Raw genomic sequence first — 19,432 nt, 5'->3', positions numbered from 1 at the left:
GACACCCCCCCCCCCCCCGCCCCGAAGTGCCGGGATGGGGATGGGCAACACACATCCACTCCCTAGCCCCCGTCGTGGCATCTGCCCAACTCTCTCCTTGGGCCCAGGCTCCAACCCGGCTCCCACACCACCGTCAGTTCCTCTTGCGGCCGCCAGAGGGCGCCTGTTAACTTCTAAGTCAGCTCGTGGGTCTCAGAACCTTCCCACAAGCTTCCTGCGTTAAAAGTAAAAGTCAAGCGCTCGCCGCAGGACCCAAGCCTGATCTGCGCTACCCCTCCTCCTCACTTAGCTGCCTTCACCTTCTCCCACTCTCCTCCTCTAGACCTCACGCTTCCTGAGCACAAGTGCGCTCCCACCTGGGCCTTTGTGGCTCTAATGCCCTTCACCTGGCATGCTTTTCCCCAGATAGTCACCTGGCTCCTTCCCTTTCAGGTCGCACACGTCACCTCAGGGAGGCCCTCCCTGACCTCTCTATTTCAACGGCTTTCTTTTCCCAAGAGACTATAACTTACCCGTTTTATCACCTCCACAGAGTTTACCATTCTGAAAAGATTTAATTCCTGTCTTCTCCCAGCCTAAATGGTGGGGGTCCCGCAGCAGGAACCACCTGGCTGGCCCGCTCTCCAGTTGGGCGCCTTAGTACACAGAGGGTGCTCGGTAAATGTTTCAACGCAAGGATTTGCAAGAGTCGCCTCCGACCTCAGCTCTCTCGCCTCCCTGGCTCGTCCACGTGGCGGCCGCGGCTGCAGCGTGAACTTGCCGTCGCCCCGGCTCTTGCTGTGCCGGGTTTGGCTCACTCTGAGTCAGAACGTGAGTCCTTCTCACCCACCCCATTTCCCCGTTTTATTTTCTTGGAGGTGCTTAACGCTCTTTAAAATTATGTAGTTGCCAGAATGTACGCTCCCCAGCGCCGAAAACGGTACCGGCACACACTGGGTGAGTGAATGAAATAAAACACTCTGAACATAGTAAGGGCTAATAAATGCTTATCGCGTGACTGAACGGTGGAACCCCGAACTGGGCTGCCCCAGCCTTGCCTCCCTTCCTCCCACAGGTGCCGAGTCCCGAAGCAACCCGCGCTACCCTGCCCCTGACCTTTCTCCCGCGGGTCAGTTAAACCGGCTTGTCTTTCCCGCCCGCCTGGCGAGTTTGAAAACCGAAAACCCCGCCATTGCCGGCGGTCCACCGGTCGCCGAGGCTCAGCCAATCAGGATAGGCACCGCCCAGGCCGGAGCGTAAATCTCCCCCCCGGCGACGCGTTGCCATTGGTTGCCCTGGCCGCATGGGCGGGGCGCTGCCGGGTCGCGCGCCGGGCAACGCGGCTGGGCTACAGTGTAGCGAGTTCGTAAGAAAACAAATCCGCAGCGTTCGGGGCGGGGCCTCAAGCGCGCTATCTCCGCCCCCTGGCGGCCAGCTCAGCGGCGGCAGCGGCAGCGGCTCAGAACAGACCCCGCCCGTCGAGGAGGAGGAGGGAGGGTGAGTTGGGGGGAGACCCGGCCCCCAAGGGGCGGGCGCCGGGCCGGGCCCTGCGAGCCGCGGAGGGTTGGGCCCGGCTCCCAGCCCCTGGCGACCCGCTGGCCGACAGGGGGAGGAGCCCGCCGGCAGGGCGGGGGTCGCGCAGAAGGCCGACTAGTGTGCTGGGCTGGGAGCGTCGCGCAGGCCAGGTGCACCTCGGGGGAGATCTTAGGGCCAGCGCCAGTGGATTTCCCCACACTGACCGCGCCGGCGTGGGGCGGGGGGCTTCGCAGGCTGCCAGCGTCGACATGCTGCTGGAGGAGGTCCGCGCAGGCGACAGGCTAAGCGGGGCCGCGGCCCGTGGCGACGTGCAGGAGGTGCGCCGCCTTCTGCACCGTGAGCTGGTGCACCCCGATGCCCTGAACCGCTTCGGCAAGACGGCGCTGCAGGTGAGGCCCGGCTGGCCGGGAGCGACGGCGAGGCTGGGACCCCAGACCCTTTCCCTCAAATCTCCTTGACCGCGGTGGTGGCTGACTGGGGGGGTGTGGGGGGGGGTCGGTCCTTTCCCCCTGGGGCGCTGTTGCTCCTTGATGTCTACTTTCGTGGGTGGGTGGTGGATGGAGTTAGGTTGGGGGAGGGGAGGACTTTCCATCTTCTCTGGAGGATTTCTTGTTTTCTGGGTGCAGAGGATTAATTTTCCCTGGGGAGGTTCTTATTCCGCGATGTGAGAGCAGCTTCTTTGGATCCCGGCTTCATAGGACTGGCCCTTGTTTCTTGGAACTTCTGTGGGGGGATCCAATCACTGGAAGGAGGGATTCATGTTTCCAGAGGTTCCCTATTTTCTGGAGGGTTCTCTGAGATGTATCCAGTTATTTGGGTAACTCTCCATTCCTGTTTTGGGTTTTGTGTGTGTGTGTGTGTGTGTGTGTGTGTGTGTGTGTGTGTGTGTGTTTGTTTCCAGATTCCTAGTATATTAAGGGAAGTCCTAAGTGGGGCACAGTTACACGTTGCATGGGCATCCTTATTCCCTGGGGGGCATTTTACAGGGGGAACCCTATTTCTTCAGGGCAAGTACCCTGGGGTTTCAAATTCCCTGGGCATCTTTCCCTTGAGTTTGCTATCCAAGTTCTTTGGAGCAGTTCTCATTCTATGAGGCCTATTTCTGGGGGTGGGGGAGGGGTCATATTTCCTAGCGATTTCCCATATGGGATGGGGCATATCTCTGCTTCCTTGGGGAGGGTCTTAGGTTTCTCGAACGTTTCCTTGGAGGCTATTCCCTACGTGGTTTTCTTATCCTTAGGGAGGTGACCAGTTTCTTCGGAGTCCCTATTCCAAGGAGACGTCTTTCTCTGGGGTATCAAACAACCGCCTGAGAGCTTGTGTTCCCTGGTGTGTCCCCATTCTTTAGAAGAGCTCTAGTGTTCCCTATTCTTGAATGACCCCTCTCTACAGTGACCCCTTTTCCTGGAACCTCTCCCTTGAGGACCCCTCACTCTCTGCCCCCACACAGGTCATGATGTTTGGAAGCTCCACCATTGCGTTGGAACTTCTCAAGCAAGGTGCCAGCCCCAATGTCCAGGACACCTCCGGCACCACTCCAGCCCATGATGCGGCACGCACTGGATTCCTGGACACCCTGAAGGTTTTGGTAGAGCATGGTGCTGATGTCAATGTGCCTGACGGCACCGGGGCACTCCCCATCCATCTGGCGGTGCGAGAGGGCCACACCGCTGTGGTCAGCTTCCTGGCTTCTGAGTCTGATCTCCATCACAGGGACGCCAGGGGGCTCACGCCCCTGGAGCTGGCACAGGGGATAGGGGCCCAGGATCTCATGGACATACTGCAGGGGCACTCGGTGGTACTGCTGTGACCCGGGGCGCCCACTGCAGCAACCGGACCCAACAGGGTTCTGTGTCAAAAGAGGAGGAAAGAAACACTTTCTCCCCTCACTCCTTCTGCCCCCTGTCAAAAGGGGAGGGGCACCAGTTTGTGGCTTGTTGGTGTTGATTTGTGGGGTGTGTGTGTTTGAGGGACATTTCTCATTTGTTTTTCTCACCCCTTTTGATGTGTTGGGCAGAGAAGGGCTCCTGCAGGCAACAGTCGTCTAAACGGTTCAGTTTTCTCTGCGCCTCAGATTGCTGGGGCTGCAGACGCCCAAGGGCAGAGCGTTTAAAGCCCCAGCCCGAGTGAGGTCATCGCTTCCAGGGCTCCTGGAACCTGGCGACCTTGGCTAGCTGTACCCAGAGACAGACCTCAAATGTGCACACTGCTTTCAAGCATGGGGGGAGGGGGGAGTGTTTAAAATCAATAGAAGGGTAGTATGAGTTCATATTTTGTTGGAAACTTGTTTTTCAGTCTCTTGTACAGCGTTAAAAAAGATTCTATTTATTAAGCTTTATGGAAAAATATTGTTGTGTGATAATTTAATGTTTTTACCCATTAAATTAAGACTTGTGCATGATCACAGAGCTGGTGGCTTCTGATTTTTGAGTCTGCGATGGAGAGTCGCACGTCCAGTATGTTTGTGGGGGGTGGGCACGGGGGTCGCATATCGTGGATACTTTGGGGGAGGGGAGAGAGTGGTAATTCCCAGGGTGACAGAGGTGAGTGTGCTGGGTGGGGCAGCGGTTTACGCTGTCGGAACGGAAGGGAGGCAGGAAACCGCGAGTGGAGAAAGGGCCCCCAGATGTCAGCTGGGTGCCGGGAGCCCCGGAGCGGTGGGGGGGAGGGAGGGGGGGCGATGGCTGTAGTCTGACCCACAGAGGCGTGACCCGCGGGCGGGGACTGCGGTCGGGTGGCGTAAGGGATCCCGGAAAGACTGGGGGAGGGATTAGGGGCGGCCTGCGAGGCTCCGCCTCCTTTAAGGCCTGCCGAGGCTGGGGCTGAGGGTAGCCCCACCCCCTTGGGACACTCGCCACACGCGTGCGCAGTGGGTCGCAGAGCCGCCATGCCGGAACCGCGCGGGTCGTCACCCCTTCGGGTAAACGCGGCGTTTGCCGCGCGGTACGGCCGCTACCGGGAGCGCGAGGAGCTGCAGCGGCGTGAGTGCGGGGCGCATGCGCGCGGGGCGGCGGCGCGGACAGGGTCGTCGGGAAGCGGGGATTGATCTGGTCTTCCAAGCTGATCTGTGAGGGGCTCTCATCTGCCCCGCAGTTAAAGATCGCTACGGGGACCGAGACGGCGGCGGCGACTCCAGCTCTGAGTCCGACTCTGGCGACGAGCGCGTGGTGAGCTTTCTCACTCCGGCCCCGTACTTTCGGGAAGCATGCAAGCTCCCCACCGCACCCCTATCCTGATATGCAGAGGGTGGCTAGTCTCCAGCCCCCTTCCACCCTACGGGAGCGTCCAACCTCCTTTTTCTAATCCCATGGGCGACACACAGCGCCCTCCCCATCCCCACGGGGTGGCCCAATGCCCCCCTACTTCCTCTCTCTCGCCACGCACGATCCACCTGCCCATCCTGATGTGAGGAGCGACGGCTGTGTCCATTTCCTCATCCCCAAGAATTTAACCATTTGTCAGTCCCCGAAGTGGGACATCTCTTTGCCACATGGGACGCTCCGCCTCTCACATCAGCCCTGATCTTCGGGGCCTCGCTGTGCAACCCAGCCCCTGCTTGCTGTCCCACACATGCTCCCTCTCTGCTCACCTGCCCCGCTGTCAATCCTTTGTCCTCAGGAAGTATCCTCCCCTTGCCCGCCCCCTCCCCCTGTTTCAGATCCTGTACCTGTGTGGCCTGCCCCTGCCCACCCCCAAAAGGCCCCCTCTTCCTCCTCCACCCCTTTGCTGTCTTCCGACCTCCCCTCATACCCACCCTGGAGCCCCCTACCTGCCTCTGTCCAGCTGGATCCCTTCTCCAGCCTCCTAATGTATACCCCTCCCTCCACCCTAATTTCCACAGGCTCACAGCCCACCTGCCCCTCTTACTTAGTGTCCCCTAGCCTCCACCAAGGCTCTCCCCATCTCCTTTCTGAAGTCTGTTCCTGATCCTTTTCGTGCCTTAGGAATTTGATCCCCAGCAAGAACGTGACTTTTACAGGACTCTCTCCCTGTTGAAGAAGAAGGACCCCCGCATTTACCAGAAAGATGCCACCTTCTATCAGAGAACAGGTCTGGGGCTGCTCATCCCTACGGCCCAGGCTCCCCACTGCCTTACCGGCTTTTGTGACCGCTTAATGAACCCTTCCTTGTATGTTATATGTTCTAGGTCTACAGTGCATAGCAGAGTGTTTTAGGTTATTACTTGCTGTTAATAACAACTGTGTGCTTAGCACTGTTCAGAGCATGAATTACTCACTGAATGAGCGTAGCCAGCTACTACTGATGTAGTATAAGTGTGATACCTGTCTCACAGCTGGGAACTGGTGGCTCGGGGATTTGAAACCTTGGGGGTGCCCTGGCCCAAGCCCTGTGGGATTCTCTGCCTGGGAAAGGAAGGGGGCTGTGAGTGATGGCAGATGTCTCTGGCAACCCGATAGTATCCTCCTCGGAGAGTGAGGAAGCGCCAGCAGCCAAGGAGAAACAAAAGAAGATGCGGCCCATGTACCTGAAGGACTACGAAAGGAAGGTTATCTTGGAGAAAGAAGGGTGAGGAGAGACCTTGACTCCCCACCGTCCCCCCACAGTCTTCCCAGGGCAGGCAGACAGGCACATGGGAGTCTTAGAAGCAAGGGTGGAAAGAAGCTGGCGGAGACTCGCCAGGATTGAGGGAACCCCAGAGAACAGCATCGTCAGTGACTCACCTGTACCCCACTGCCCCCCAACTGCTGCTCTAACAGCTGCCCGCCCCATAGGGACAGACGAGCCATGGGGAGTCTGTTCTGAAAGCCCCATTCTTCCTTGCGCAGCAAATATATCGATGAGGAAAATTCAGATGAGGAGACCTCCAATCAGAGATTCCAGGTAGGTGGGGTGGAGGCCTGGTCGGGGGCTGAGGGGGTTGGGGCTGGGCCTGAGGCCTGTGTCACTCTCTCTGCAGCAGATCTCGTCAAAAAGTTACGTAGAAGAGCAGAAACAGCTCAAGGAAAGGTGAGCCTGGGCGGATTGAATGGCCAAATGGATAGGACTGAGGCCACAGGATCGGACAGGCCTGGGTTCAAATCCAGCTGTGGTACTTCATGGCTGTGTGCCCTTGGGCACGTCACGTAGTCTTTCCGTGCCTCAGTTTCTCCATCTGTTAAATGGGGTTGACGATGCTCTCTGGGTCACAGTACTGCTCTGAGCTTGTTGTGGAGGGCTCAGGACTCCGTAAATGGGGTTAATGCTGGGACTGTGGGCAGAGACCAGCCTGCATATCCTGAGGCTTATTCTCTCACGTGGGCAGCTTCCGGGCTTTTGTGGAAGACAGCGAGAGTGAGGACAGTGCCGGGGAGGGTGGCTCCGGGTTGCTGCAGAAACGCGCTAAAACCAGGGAGGAGAAGGTAAGTGCTGGGGCCTGGATGGACCGAGGTGGGGGGGTGCTGCTGACAGGAAGGGGTCCCCAGACCCTCAGTGCTGGCCTACCCTCAGGCCCAGGAGGATGCGGACTACGTGGAATGGCTGAAGGGACAGAAGGAGATTCACAACACTGATACCCTGCAAGAACTGGTGAGTTCTCGTGTCTATACCGTTTCCAGCCTTTTTCTGGAAACGAATCCCTGAGGGAGTAGTCAAGAGCACCTAGTCTGAAGATGGGGTGTGCCCCTCTCTGGGCGCCAGTTTCTATTTCTATAAAATGGGGATTATCCCCTCTAGTTTATAGGCTGGCCGTGAAGTGTCAGTTACTTAAATCTACGTGGGGTCCATGCCTACCTCCTTCCCGGCCCACAAGTCCCTGACCTGTGTCCTGTCTGCCCCCCCCTCCCCCCAGACCCACCTCAAAGAATATTGGAACGACCCAGAGCTAGATGAAGGCGAGCGGTTCCTGCGAGATTATATTCTTAACAAACACTATGAGGAGGAGGAGGAGGGCGAGGAGGAAGAAGAGGAGGAGGAGGAAGCGTGAGTAACCATGTCCCCCAGGGGCCTGGAGCCAAGCCAGCCAGAAAGCAAAGGGCACCGGCTGTTTACTTTTTTGCACAGATGGTAGCAGAGGTCTTGTTCTGTGAGGAAGAGCGGTGGGGCGAGGGGCATGGGGTCTGGAGCTAGGTGACCTTGTCGTTAGACATTGTCCCCGGGTTCCCCATCTGTCAAATGGGGGTGCCTCGAAAGTAGGGATCTTTTTTTAAGTTGGTTTATTTTTTTTGAGAGAGGAGAGAGAGGGAGAGGGAGAGAGTGTGCACACAGGCAGCAGAGGGGCAGACAGAGGGATTGAGAGAGGTTCCTAAGCCGGTTCTGCGCTGTCAGCACAGAGCCCGATGTGGGGCTCGAACTCAAGAACCGTAAGATCATGACCTGAGCCGAAATCAAGAGTCGGACGCTTAACCAACCAAACCACCCTGGTGCCCCAAAAGTAGGATTCTTAGGAGGAGGCAATGAGTTCACACAGCTAGTACACAGGAGTGCAGGGGCTCGGCTGACCCCCAGTCCTGCCCCATCTCGTCCCTCAGGGGCCCCAGCCTCCCCGTCCAGCTGGCCGTGGATGATTCCTCGGATGAGGGGGAGCTGTTTCTGAAGAAGCAGGAGGACTTTGAGCACAAGTACAACTTCCGCTTTGAGGAGCCGGACTCGGCCTTGGTGCGTGGCCGGGGCGGGCGCCGAGCAGGACCCGGACCTTGGGGCCCAGGCCGGGAGAGCCCAGAATCATCTCTGTGGCCCTTTCTGGGCTCCCTTGCTGCCCACAGGTCAAGACCTACCCTCGAAGCATCGCGTCCTCTGTGCGCCGCAAGGACGAGCGCAGGAAGGAGCGGAGAGAGGAGACGAGGGAGCGAAAGAAGAGGGTGAGTGTGGGGCTGTCAGGCCGGGGAGGGCTGCCAGCCCTGCGGGGAGAGCCCACGCCCTCCCTCTCTCCCTGGCCTGTCACCCGCAGGAGAAAGCGAAGAAGCAGGAGGAGCTCAAGCAGCTGAAGAACCTGAAGAGGAAGGAGATCCTGGCCAAGCTGGAGAGGCTGCGGCAGGTCACAGGCAATGAGACACTGGGCTTCGAGGAGAAGGACCTGGAGGATGACTTTGATCCTACCCAGCATGACCAGCTCATGCAGGTGCGGCCCCTGCACCCCACCCCCGCCACGCAGTGCTTGGGACAGGGCTCTGGAATCAGTGGTTGTTTCCCGGCTGTGTGACCTCTGAGAAGTGACTCGATCTCTCTGAGCGTGTGTCCCTGTCTGCAAAGTGAGCTCAGCCATACCGTCTACCTCAGGGCTGTTGTAACGACAGCCTAAGAGGAGTACGTGTAAACATTGGTAATGCTCAAGGAACGGGGTAGCTGTGTTTCCTTTCGTCTTGTTGCCATTGATGTTTATTGTTGGGTTAGAGGGGACATAGTGTCTGTCAGGCCATGGAAACAGGCGATAGGGCCTTATGAGGAAAGCAGCGGGGACCCCGGGAACCCCAAAGAGGCCCCCGACCAAGCCTCGGAGGCCAGGGAAGGAGACTGAGGACACGTAGGCTTCAGTTTCCTCAGTAGAATGGAGGTAGTTTCTGTCCCTTGGGGTGTTTGTGAGAATGCAGCAAGATGCAGCCCAGCATTGGGCATACAGTAGGGGCTTAATAAGTGACACCGTAAGCAATACCTGCCTTTGCCAGGTGCCCACTGGGTGCTGGGGTTCCAGCAAGGGCCCAACGGCCTCGGAGCTCATGTAACAGCAAGAGCCAGTCTGATGGTCACTGAGCATCAGGCGACATAGTGGTCGCTGCTCTCCCAGAGCTTCCAGTCTGATGGCAGGCACTTAACTGTACAGTGAGTGCCCCCAGGGATCAGAGTGGTGATGGGAGGTGTGCAGGGGGAGGTGGGGTATTCAGGGAGTCCCTGATCGGCTTTGGCAGGTGTGGTGGTGAGCGGGTTGAGGGCAGGCAGCGGAGACCGGAGGCCTGAGCAGCAGTTAGGCAGCCGGAGAGGGGGTACTGCAGGCGCAAAGGCCTGTGGGAGGGAAAGAACCGCGGCTCGTTGGAACAGAATCAGGGGGATTGGGGCCTGGAGGGGCCTGGGCACACAGGCAGCAGCTAGGCCTTGAGGGTGCTGGGAGCCATGTAAGGTGCAGGAATGAAACTGTCTGGGGGGAGAGGCCTTACTGATCCCTCCTGGCTCTGACCCCACAGAGATGTTTTGGGGACGAGTACTATGGCACCACGGAGGAGGAGAAGCCGCAATTTGAGGAAGAGGAAGGGCTTGAAGGTGAGGTCACGGGGGGGGGGGGGGGGCACCAGCTGGGGGAGTGGCTGGGTCTCAAGTCCAAAGTCCCACCCTGACCCCCTACCCTGTCTCCTTTGGAAGCAGATGACTGGAACTGGGACACATGGGCTGGGCCCGAGCAGGGTGGAGCTTGGAGCCAGCAGGAACCGCACTGCGAGGACCCCGACTTCAATGTAGGTGCCCGGGGTGGAGGGGGACCTGGGGGTGTGTGGGGTCCCCCCGGGGGCTGGCCTGACTTTTGCATCTTGGCAGATGGATGCTGACTACGACCCCAGCCAGCCGCGGAAAAAGCGGCGCGAGGCCCCCTTGACAGGCAAGAAGAAGCGCAAGTCGCCCTTCGCCACGGCGGTGGGGCAGGAAAAGCCCGTGTTCGACCCTGGTGAGGCCCGGGCTGCTGGCGGGGGGGGGCGGGCAGGGGCTCCGCGGGGCCCGGCACACCCTGGCAGCCTGGCTCCCTCCCCTCACAGGGGACAAGACGTTCGAGGAGTACCTGGATGAGTATTACCGGCTGGACTACGAGGACATCATTGACGATCTGCCCTGTCGCTTTAAGTACCGCACCGTGGTTCCCTGCGACTTCGGGCTGAGCACCGAGGAGGTGAGGCCCCAGAGGGGTGCCCCGGGGCAGGGGGTGCCCCGGGGGCAAGAGGGAGTGTGGACCCCGCAGAGGTTGCAACACCCCTGCTCCCTCACCTTGAAAACAAGGTGAGTGTTAGCGCTAACAACACGAGTAATGTCACCTGCCTCCAGCGGCTGTGCCCACAGACACCCCTGTAAATAGTACTTTCCATTCTGTCACCGTATGTCTGCAGTTGGGTGGCCCTGGAAACAGATGGCCTGGATTCAAATCTTGCTTTGGTCACTCACCAGCTGCGTGACCTAGAACGCCGTGCCTCAGTTTCCCCACTTAAAACGGGCCTGATAACAGCCCCACCTTGTGGCTACAGAGGTGAAATGAACGTGTGTGGCTCTCGGAATGGCATTTGTCCCTCAGCCATGTGGCTGTGGGTGCTTGACTGTGCATGGCCCGCAAAGCCAACGTTTATGGAGCTCATACCATCTGCATTTACTCAATCTGAATAGTTTCTAAGGGGCTTGCCCACCTTGTAGATGAGGAAACCGAGGCCTGGAGCTGGGAGGCTGGGCCTCATCTATAATTTGCACACCCGGTCATTAGCAGAGACCCTTGCCCTGTTCTGAGGCTGCTGGGACCCCTGGACCCCCAAACTGGGATCTTAAATCAGCCACTCCGTGGCCGTGTGACTACGGCAAGGATCTCCTTGATGGGCCTCAGTTTCCCCATCTGATGTCCCCTGCCAAAGACCTCTGGTGGCCTCCGCAGAAATCAGTCCTCTCCCGCTATGGTAACATCCTGCTGAACTTGGGAGGAGCGTTACCCTGCTTTGAACAGTGAGGTGGCTAAGGCTCCGAGAGAGCCAGGCCGCCTACACCCCCCGACCCAGGGCTCAAACAGCAGGACCCCACCCTCCCTCCCTGTGTAGATCCTCGCTGCTGATGACAAAGAGCTGAACCGGTGGTGCTCCCTGAAGAAGACCTGCATGTACAGGTGACAGGTCGGGGCTGGGCCGGGTGTCCTGGGGGTGGGGGGGGAGGGGGCGGCGGACAGGCAGGTGAGCAGGCACGGGTCCCTCCCAGAGCGTCGGGCAGTAGGCCTGTCTGCTGGGCATCCGCAGGTCAGAGCAAGAGGAGTTGCAGGACAAGAGGGCATACAGCCAGAAGGCCCAGAACTCCTGGAAGAAGAGGCAGATCTTCAAGTCACTTTGCCCAGAGGGGTGAGTGTCACTGGCTGGAGGAGGGCGGGCTCAGGAGCCAGCTGGGCCCGGGTTCGAGTCTTGCTCGGTCAGCCATTTTGCTGCATGGCCCTGGGAATGGGGCTTCCTTTCTCTGATACCTGGGTTCAAATTCTGACTGGGCCACAGCAGTGTGACCTTGGGCAAGGCACTTGCCTTTACTGGGCCTGTTTCCTCATTTTTAAAATGGGGTAAAGATGGCTCATTTCTTATTGGGTTTTTGAGGATTAAGTGAATTCATTCATCTGAAGCGTTTAAAACAGAGTAAGTGCTATGTAGGTAGTGGTAGTATTAAGACCGTTATTTGCTGATCTATAAAGCAGGGGTGATAGGAGCTCACAGAGTTGATTTAAAGCTGAAATAAGCCCAGGTACCAGAATTATCAGCAATACAGTCCAGCCTCCGACTTCAGTAGAAAAGCCCCAGTTTTGGTGTCAGACTTGGGTTTGAATCTGAGGCAGGCCTCTGATTTGCTGCCTTGCTTCTCTGAACCTCTCCTTTCCTCATCTGTAAAATGGGAGATGTGTGCTCAGGAACAGGCCTGCCAGGCTTGGGCTGAGCCCCTGCTTTTCTCCTCAGGACGGAGACCCTCACAGAAGCCACAGGGAAGCCACAGAGAGACAAAGCCGACCCTCCGGGGCAGCTGCTAGCACCTGATGGGGCCTGTGGGCAGCGGCCCCAGCCTGGGAGCCCCCCAGCACAGGAAGAGGCGGGTCCTGTGTCTCCCACCCAGAAGCCAGTCCCCCACAGGCGGAGGAGGGGCAAGAAGGCGCGTCTCCTGGGCCCCACCGTGACCCTGGGTGGCCGTGAGTTTAGCCGCCAGAGACTGCAGGCCTTTGGCCTCAACCCCAAACGGCTGCACTTCCGGCAGCTGGGCCGGCAGCGGAGGAAGCAACAGGGTCCCAAGAGCAGCCCCTGAGCTCCGGGGAGCAGGCAGGGGCCCTGGGGTTCCTCCCCTCCAATCGAGCTTGGGGACTGTGTAGACCCTGGTGTCTGCCTGTGGCCGAAGAAGTTGTGGAAGTGAGGCCTACCTAACACGCTTCCCCCAGCATCTCACCTTGAGACACGCCTTGGACCCCTTGGACCCCATCCCTTAAATGCTGGGCCCAGCCATAGCCACAGTCAAATTAAACGGCTTTATTAGCCCCCAGTGGCCACAGTTCCCCCCCCTCCCGTACCCCCCGTCCTTAGCAGGGTAGGGGCTTTGGGACCAGTGAGGGGCATTGGTGGTCCAGTGCAAACTACAGTACTTGAGTCAGGCCCTGAGTGGGTGTCCGGAAGCTCTCCCTCCCTGCCCTGTGAGGAGGGCCCAGCTGGCGGGAGGCCCATTGTCTGAATGGCCCCAGTTCAGAGCTTTCCTGGACTGGTCTCAGCTGCGCTTGTCAAGGGAGTGAGAAGGGGGAGACCCATCACCTCCCGATGTCAAGCTCCCACACCCAGCATGACATAAATAAAAAAATAAATAGTGCGCATCTTCTCCCCCAACCCCACCCGTCATAAAAACACGAAGTCATCAGAACTTGGGCGTTTGGCCTTGAGGAGCCGCCCCGTGCGAGGGAGCCGCAGCGTCGGCTGGGAGAGCTGGGAGCAGAGGTCATCCAGGCTGTGGTCCTGAGCATGGCCCTCGGCCAGGGTGAACATGGGGTACCGCTCTGTGGCTGAGGAGCAGCTGAGGACCTGGAGGGGAGAGAGAGAGAGAGAGAGTGGCTTAGCTCCAAACCATGTTAATTATCCTATAATTATCCCAATAGGTATATTTATCAGGTGCTTCCTGAGCTCAGCTCCCATCCCTCCGGGCAATGACCCAGGCCAGCCAATCAGCACCGTCCATTCCCTGGCCCCAGTGATTGGCCCAGTGATGGATATATGGCCCAGTGTAACCAATGAACAGCAACCCTGTGATTTTTGCTGCATCTGCTGGGAAAGTGAGGCTTCCTTTCCACTGAACGGGGAGGTGGGTGCCCAAGAAGGCCAGTGGCTACCTTTTGACATTATTATAAGGGTAAGGCCCTGATGGGACTGTAGAGCCAGGGGATGGGGAGAGGCCCCACCACTTGAGCTCATGGGGGCAGCTCAAGCAACAATGCTCCTCACTTCTCCTTTTATGCCCTTCTTTTGTCTAATTGGTCATAGCTGGGCGTTAGTAGCTTGGGGACAGGATAACAATCTTGACAACACAGCCTGCAAGTAGCGCCCCCTGCCCCGCCCGTGTCTGCTGGACTCAAGATCTCTGTTCCTCTTCCACTCCCTCCTTGCCCCTTGCCCCCCACCCTCCCCTCCTCGCTCACCCTGGTCAGCTCTGAGCAGAGCGTCTCAAACTCCTTCCGGTCTCCAGCATAGAACCCCACCGTACAGCTTGGGTCCATCTTGGCAAAGGCCATCTTTCGGGGTGAGGTGCAGTGGAAGGACTGGGGCATAAGACGTGGGAAGCTTAGGGCCCCGGCTCCCTCCACGTTCCCCAGCCCCACCCCAGGGATCCCAGCCAGCTCACCTCCAGGGGGAAGTCAGCCTGACTGACATCCACAGTGGGCTGGCAGTAGTGGGGGTCCAGGTAGAGCAGGAAGTCATCTGCAAGGGTGGAGGCATGAGAGGGGCTGGGGAGGGGTAAGGTGGGGCAGGATGGAGTGGGAAGGGGTGGGCCTACCCTGGTAGCCGATGAAGTACAGTGAATGCCGTGGCTTGCCCCCCATGATGCCCAGGCACAGCTCTGAACGCAGGAGCTCCTGCAGGGAGGAAAGGGGGTGGAGGAGTGTGCTTTGGGCAGGTGCTGTCAGAGACAGTCCCTTGAGAAACACTTAGCCAAAGCCCCAGCCTGTTCTCATGGAGCAGACCTTCTACTGTAGGAGACGAACAAGGAACAAGATGAGTAAGTTCTGTCGCCTCAGCGGGCAGTAACACTGGGAGAATAAAGGATGAAAGAGGGCTTTGCAATTTGAAATAAGGGGAATCAGAACGGCCTCACTAAAAGGTGCCGTTTCAGCAAAGACCTGAATGAAGTAAGGGAGGGAGTTAGGAGTGTATCTCTGCACAAAGAGCACTCCAAGCAGATGGAAGTGAGTGCAAAGGCCCTGGGGCAGGTGTGTTCTGAGAACAGTGGGGAGGCCTGTGTGGTTGGGGCAGAGTGAACTGAGAAGGAGAGTGAGGGCAGATGAGGTCAAGGAACAGGGACACAGTGCAAAGCCTTGCAGGCTGTAGGGACAATTCTGGCCTTCATTCTGAGTGAAAAACACCAGGGTTTTTCCGGCCTTGCCATTCCTTTTGCCTAGAGCACGCCTCTGCCTCCTCTCCTGCCCTGCTGGAGAGGGGCTTTCCTAGGCTGCAGCCACCCCCGTCTGCCCTTCGGTGTTAGTTTTAGTCCCTCTAGAATCTACGGCGTAATGCCACAGCTGTCAGTGTGGTTTCAGATCCACTGTCTGACCTTCCCCACTCCCAGAGGGCACGAACGTTTGCCTGTTGGCCTCCAAGTCCCCAGCAGCTGGGACGGTGCTGGGCACATAGTAGGTGCTCGCAACCACTGAAGCAACAGATAGAGATGGGGGAAGCAGAAACACCCAAGCCGAGCTAACGAAGCCCGGGCAGTTCCCAGGGGAGGCTCGGTGGAACCTACCTTCACGCAGGGCACATACACAGGGTTGAGCGTCTCGCCACCCAGCCGCACCGGCACCAAGATGACCACAGACTTCCACTCAGCTGTGGGGTCCGGCCTGGCCACCAGGCGTGCCACATCTGCCTTGTACACTGGAAGGACGGCGCGGCAAGTCACGTTCTCGCCCACCCTTCAAGCCTCAGAGTGCGGCCCTCCCGAAGCCTATGCAGCCTCTCAGGGTCCTACTCCCGTCACCGGCGGAAAAGGATGTCTTTCTGGCGCCCCACCCACCCCAAATTCCCCCAGACAATCCCAGGGCCTCCAGGTAGGTGTCAACATCCCCATTTTACAGACAGGGCAATTGAGGCCCTGAGGTTTCGATGAAGAACAGAAAACCAGGAGGAGGCAGAGCACCTCCCCAGTTCCAGGCCTGGTTAGTCTTTACTTACTCAGAGCATGGGTTTGCCCAAATGGAAATGGCAACACCGAGCAGACTGCCCCTCAGCTGAATGTCCCTGTGTGTCCCTCCTCCTCGAGTCCAATCCGCTGGTCCCCATTCTCCCACTTCCTCCCTTACTGCTAAGTAAGCCCCTGCCTGGCTCCCAGAAAAGTGGATTCGACCCTTCTGGAAACGCAGCTGCTATGGTCTGAATGCTTGTGTCTCCCCCCTCCAAAATTCAGATGTTGAAATTCTAATCCCCAGAGCGCCTGGGTGGCTCAGTCGGTTGAGCGTCCAGCTCTTGATTTCAGCTCGGGTCATGATCTTGCAGTCATGGGATAGAGTCATGCATCAGGTTCCGTGCTGACACGGTGAGCCTGCTTGGGATTCTCTCTCTAGTCTCTCTGCCCCTCCCCCACTCGCACACACACATGCATTCTCGGTCAAAAATAAACATTAAAAAAAGTTGGGGGGGGTGCCTGGGTGGCTCAGTGGGTTAAGCATCTGACTTCAACCCAGGTCATGATCTTACGGCTCTTGGGTTTGAGCCCCGCATCGGGCTTTGTGCTGTCAGCTCAGAGCCTGGAGCCTGCTTCCAATTCTGTGTCTCCCCCTCTCTCTGTCCCTCCCCTGCTTGCGCTCTGTCTCTCTCTCTTAAAAAATAAAATAAACATTAAAAAAACAAAAAAGAAGACAAGGACGGAGAAGAAATTCTAATCCCTAAGGCGGTGGTATTAAGAGGTGGGGCCTTTGGGAGGCGACTAGGTCATGAAGGTGGAATCCTCATGAATGGGATTAGTGTCTTTATAAAAAAGACCTGAGAGAGCCCCTTCCACCATGTGGACACAGCAAAATGAACCAGGAAGTGGGTGCCCACCAGACACTGAATCTGCTGATGTCCTGATCTTGGACTTCCCAGCCCCCAGAACTACGAAAATAAATTCCCGTTATTTTGAAGCCTCTATAGTCTGTGGCACTTCTGTTATAACAGCCCAAACAGAGTAAGATCGGGGTTGTCCGTGAAAATCAAACGTTGCCCAAATCTCTACAATTCTGCATAAAAACGTATAGGTTTTGTAGATTCCCTGATACCAATCCACCGAGGCTCCTATTAATAAAAACCCTATCTAAACTGATTTGGAGGAGGGCGCCTGGGTGGCTCAGTCAATTAAGTGGCTAACTTCGGCTCAGGTCAGGTTGGTGAGTTAGAGCCCCACGTCAGGCTGTGTGCTGACAGCTCAGAGCCTGGAGCCTGCTCGGATTCTGTGTCTGCCTCTCTCTCTGCCCCTCTCCCATTTGCACTCTCTCGAAAATAAATAAACATTAAAAAATTAATTAAAAGAAAAGAATTCTTTAAGAATTATTTACAGAGTAGGAGTAAATTGGACCTGATGGAGGGAAGTCCTTATGTCCTTTATTCTATCACTTGTAGAGAAGCCCCTAAAGTTTCCTCTCCTGGTTCCAGAGGGAGTGGAGGGATCCTGAGGACCTTCCACTGTGTGGGCCTTGAATCCTTTCCAAGGGTCCCTCTGCCCCAGAACTGGTTTCAGCCTCTGAGGCAGGTTAAGTCCTAGCGACTGGCTCAGGGTAAGAACTCTGTGACCGTGGTTTCCAGTCTCTTACCTGTGCAGTCCTGAGAAACATACACCACCAGGCGGGTGACCTCTGAGCAGCTCTCCACAGCTTTCCTGGGGGTGAGAGGGAAGGCCTGAGTTCCTGGGGGAAACCCAGTGGTTCCCGTGTCCCCTGCAGCGGCCCTCACCTGAGTATGTGTGCCACCAGAGATGGCCCATACCAGTCACCCGCCTTCTTGCCTGAGCTCTGCCCAAGCTCCACCAGCCGGTGTAGACCAAAGGGGGCCTGGGGGTGGTCGGCGAACCAGGACACTATCTGCCGGTGCCGACGTTCCTGCTCCAGCTCGGGGGTGCCCTGGGCCCAGCGGGGGGGCATCCAGCGTGCAGGCCCGCGGTAACGGTTGGGAGAGGCCAACCCTGATGGCTCAGAGGGGCCCAGGCCTGAGGCCTCGGACCACGTCCAGTCTGGTGGGGATGGAGTACACAGTCAGACGGTGCCAGTGGGGGCCGGAGGGGGGCACGCTTCCCATCAGCTCATGCTTTACGTACAATTCTAAGGCTCCCGAGACGCCACGTTTCCCAACAATTTTCCCATTCCTGCAACTTCCTTGATAAACTCTCACGCCCCCCTCAAAACTTACTTGGCACACAATCTAACTTAACTGTAAACTTGTTTACAAACAAGCCCAACACCGCTGCCCTGTGCCGCCCTGTGCCCTTGGCGCTGCACTCTGAGGGGGCCCTTCCCTTCCCCCACTCACCTCTGGGCAGGAAGTGCAGCAGCAGGCCCTGTGCCAGCATCATCTGCCCGCTGCGAAGCATGCATCCCCAGCCACAGTCCGAGGTCAGGCAGCCTCCAGCGAGGGGCGGGAAGTCCCGGCGGTAGGTGAGCCACAGGCGGGACATGAAATCCCGCTGGAAACGCTGGATGTCACCTGCGAGAGCAGGCTTGTCAGCTGCCGTCAGGAACAGCCTTGGGGGCCTCCCTCAACCGCGGACCGGGGCCACCAGCTCACCCTCGCTCTCGAAGCGGTAGCGGCGGCCACAGAGGTGGACGCTGGAGATCTTGCTAAAGCTGGTCCGGCTTTTGACTGCCCAGCCTGGGGGGAGACGTGGGTGGGGCAGCACCCAGCGACTTGAAGCACCTGCTTCACAGCAACAGCGCTTCTACTCCCCGGTCTGTGAAACGGAGACCATCCTAGGTCCTGTCTCAGGGCTGGCACGGGGAAATCCATGCCACACTCCTCTCGGAGGGAGGCAGGGACCGTAGTAACGGCCACGTGAGTGTTTGCCATTAATTCGGGACGAATAAAGCAGTTCTGATTATTGTATCCGTTTTACAGAGGGGAAAAATGAAGGCACAGCAGAGCAAAGAAACCTTGCCCAAGGTCACACGGGAATGGAGACTTGAAAACACATTCCTTTTGGACCTGCTGCAGGTCCGCCCGGGGCAGGGCAGGACAGGACAGGGCGGGGGACCCACAGGTGACTCACAAGAGGCGAGCAAAGGGTGGAACACTCGGAGGGCCAGCGTCTGGTTCTCCTGGACTCCCACCGACCTCGAGCACCTCCTCCCCTCCCCCGCCAAGCCCAACCCCCGGCTGGCTCCTATCTCAGAACACAACCCCCGGGCCCGCCCCCTCCTCACCGTACTTGACGTTGTTCCAGGCCGTCAGGAACTTCGCCTTAAACTTGTCCACCTCGTCTGGCTCCCCAGGGGCGGTCCCGGGCGAGCCAAGAGCCGGGCCGCTGGCTCCAGAGGGCCCCAGGCCGTTGGGGTCCGGGACTCGGGGGCCCCGCGGCCTGCGGCCCTCGGGGCGGCGCGCGTCCTCCGGGCTCCCGCTCCGGTATTGCGCGGCGGCCGGCGACACGGAGTTCATGGGCGCGCCGGGAGGGCGGACGGAGGGCCCAGGTGGGGGCCGCGCGCGAGCGCCCGGGGTGGGGGCCGGGCCGCGGCGCCCAGGAAGGCGCTAGTCGGCCCCCGACGCGGCGGCCAGGCCCCCGGGCCCGGCGCGGGACGCTGTCACCTCCGCCGCCGCCGCCGCCATTTTAGCGGCCCTGGCCCCGGGAGCCGGGCGGGCGCGACACGGCCGGACGCCCCGCCCCGCCCGGCCCCGGTTCCGGGTGGCCGCACCGGGACCTCGGGCCGCGGCGCCTCCCCGCGGCGCCCCACGAGCACGCCCCGCCACCCTATCGCAGCGCCCAGGCGCGTCCGAGCCCCCCGCAGGCCCTTATCGGAGGCTCCAGAGTCGGGAAGCCCCGCCCCGGCCCCGCCCCGGCCCCGCCCCCGACGGCGCGC

At 58.7% G+C, this 19,432-nt stretch overlaps 3 protein-coding genes across 5 annotated transcripts; 2 read left to right on the top strand and 1 right to left on the bottom strand.

Moving 5' to 3' along the window:
• The first annotated feature begins 1,486 nt into the window (after positions 1-1,486).
• On the top strand, positions 1,487-3,923 carry CDKN2D (cyclin dependent kinase inhibitor 2D). The gene is made up of 2 exons (XM_047096482.1): positions 1,487-1,904; positions 2,966-3,923. Exons 1-2 carry the CDS (start codon positions 1,764-1,766, stop codon positions 3,323-3,325), a joined length of 501 nt encoding a protein of 166 aa, XP_046952438.1. The 5' UTR covers positions 1,487-1,763; the 3' UTR covers positions 3,326-3,923.
• Positions 3,924-4,272: 349 nt separating this feature from the next.
• On the top strand, positions 4,273-13,002 carry KRI1 (KRI1 homolog). 3 transcript variants are annotated; one of them, XM_047095178.1, is made up of 19 exons: positions 4,273-4,496; positions 4,609-4,682; positions 5,460-5,565; positions 5,934-6,042; positions 6,303-6,357; positions 6,437-6,483; positions 6,779-6,875; positions 6,964-7,041; positions 7,304-7,434; positions 7,983-8,109; positions 8,217-8,312; positions 8,402-8,572; positions 9,630-9,705; positions 9,805-9,896; positions 9,976-10,102; positions 10,191-10,321; positions 11,226-11,290; positions 11,418-11,516; positions 12,114-13,002. In XM_047095178.1, exons 1-19 carry the CDS (start codon positions 4,403-4,405, stop codon positions 12,451-12,453), a joined length of 2,115 nt encoding a protein of 704 aa, XP_046951134.1. In that variant the 5' UTR covers positions 4,273-4,402; the 3' UTR covers positions 12,454-13,002. The 3 variants fall into 3 exon arrangements, with proteins under 3 accessions (XP_046951134.1, XP_046951132.1, XP_046951133.1); XM_047095176.1 differs by having other exon boundaries at positions 6,434-6,483; XM_047095177.1 differs by having other exon boundaries at positions 4,274-4,496; positions 6,434-6,483; positions 9,808-9,896.
• ATG4D (autophagy related 4D cysteine peptidase) lies at positions 12,652-19,093 on the bottom strand. Its single transcript, XM_047095179.1, has 10 exons — positions 18,782-19,093; positions 18,150-18,233; positions 17,895-18,068; positions 17,322-17,598; positions 17,183-17,247; positions 15,142-15,272; positions 14,179-14,257; positions 14,026-14,102; positions 13,823-13,942; positions 12,652-13,211 (listed from the first exon to the last, which is right to left on the bottom strand). The coding sequence occupies exons 1-10, from the start codon at positions 19,011-19,013 to the stop codon at positions 13,029-13,031; spliced, it is 1,422 nt and encodes a 473-aa protein (XP_046951135.1). The 5' UTR covers positions 19,014-19,093; the 3' UTR covers positions 12,652-13,028.
• Positions 19,094-19,432: the final 339 nt, after the last annotated feature.

The sequence above is a fragment of the Lynx rufus genome, unplaced genomic scaffold, assembly GCF_022079265.1.
Source record: "Lynx rufus isolate CCGP_SWC_20201006 ecotype Redwood Valley unplaced genomic scaffold, mLynRuf1.p SCAF_4, whole genome shotgun sequence".
In the NCBI taxonomy this organism is placed as follows: domain Eukaryota; kingdom Metazoa; phylum Chordata; class Mammalia; order Carnivora; family Felidae; genus Lynx; species Lynx rufus.
Note: the sequence above shows the minus strand (reverse complement) of the source record. Positions and strands in the feature narration are given on the sequence as shown.

Excerpts from the sequence above, each read along its gene's own strand:
- CDKN2D (XM_047096482.1), top strand. The coding sequence starts at position 1,764 with ATGCTGCTGGAGGAGGTCCGCGCAGGCGACAGGCTAAGCGGGGCCGCG. Across the intron at positions 1,905-2,965 it reads TCGGCAAGACGGCGCTGCAG|GTCATGATGTTTGGAAGCTC; the intron begins GTGAGGCCCGGC and ends GCCCCCACACAG.
- KRI1 (XM_047095176.1), top strand. The coding sequence starts at position 4,403 with ATGCCGGAACCGCGCGGGTCGTCACCCCTTCGGGTAAACGCGGCGTTT. Across the intron at positions 4,683-5,459 it reads ACTCTGGCGACGAGCGCGTG|GAATTTGATCCCCAGCAAGA; the intron begins GTGAGCTTTCTC and ends TTCGTGCCTTAG. Across the intron at positions 8,313-8,401 it reads CGAGGGAGCGAAAGAAGAGG|GAGAAAGCGAAGAAGCAGGA; the intron begins GTGAGTGTGGGG and ends TGTCACCCGCAG.
- ATG4D (XM_047095179.1), bottom strand. The coding sequence starts at position 19,013 with ATGAACTCCGTGTCGCCGGCCGCCGCGCAATACCGGAGCGGGAGCCCG. Across the intron at positions 14,103-14,178 it reads GTACTTCATCGGCTACCAGG|ATGACTTCCTGCTCTACCTG; the intron begins GTAGGCCCACCC and ends CCACCCTTGCAG. Across the intron at positions 13,212-13,822 it reads TCTGCTCAGAGCTGACCAGG|GTCCTCAGCTGCTCCTCAGC; the intron begins GTGAGCGAGGAG and ends TCTCCCCTCCAG.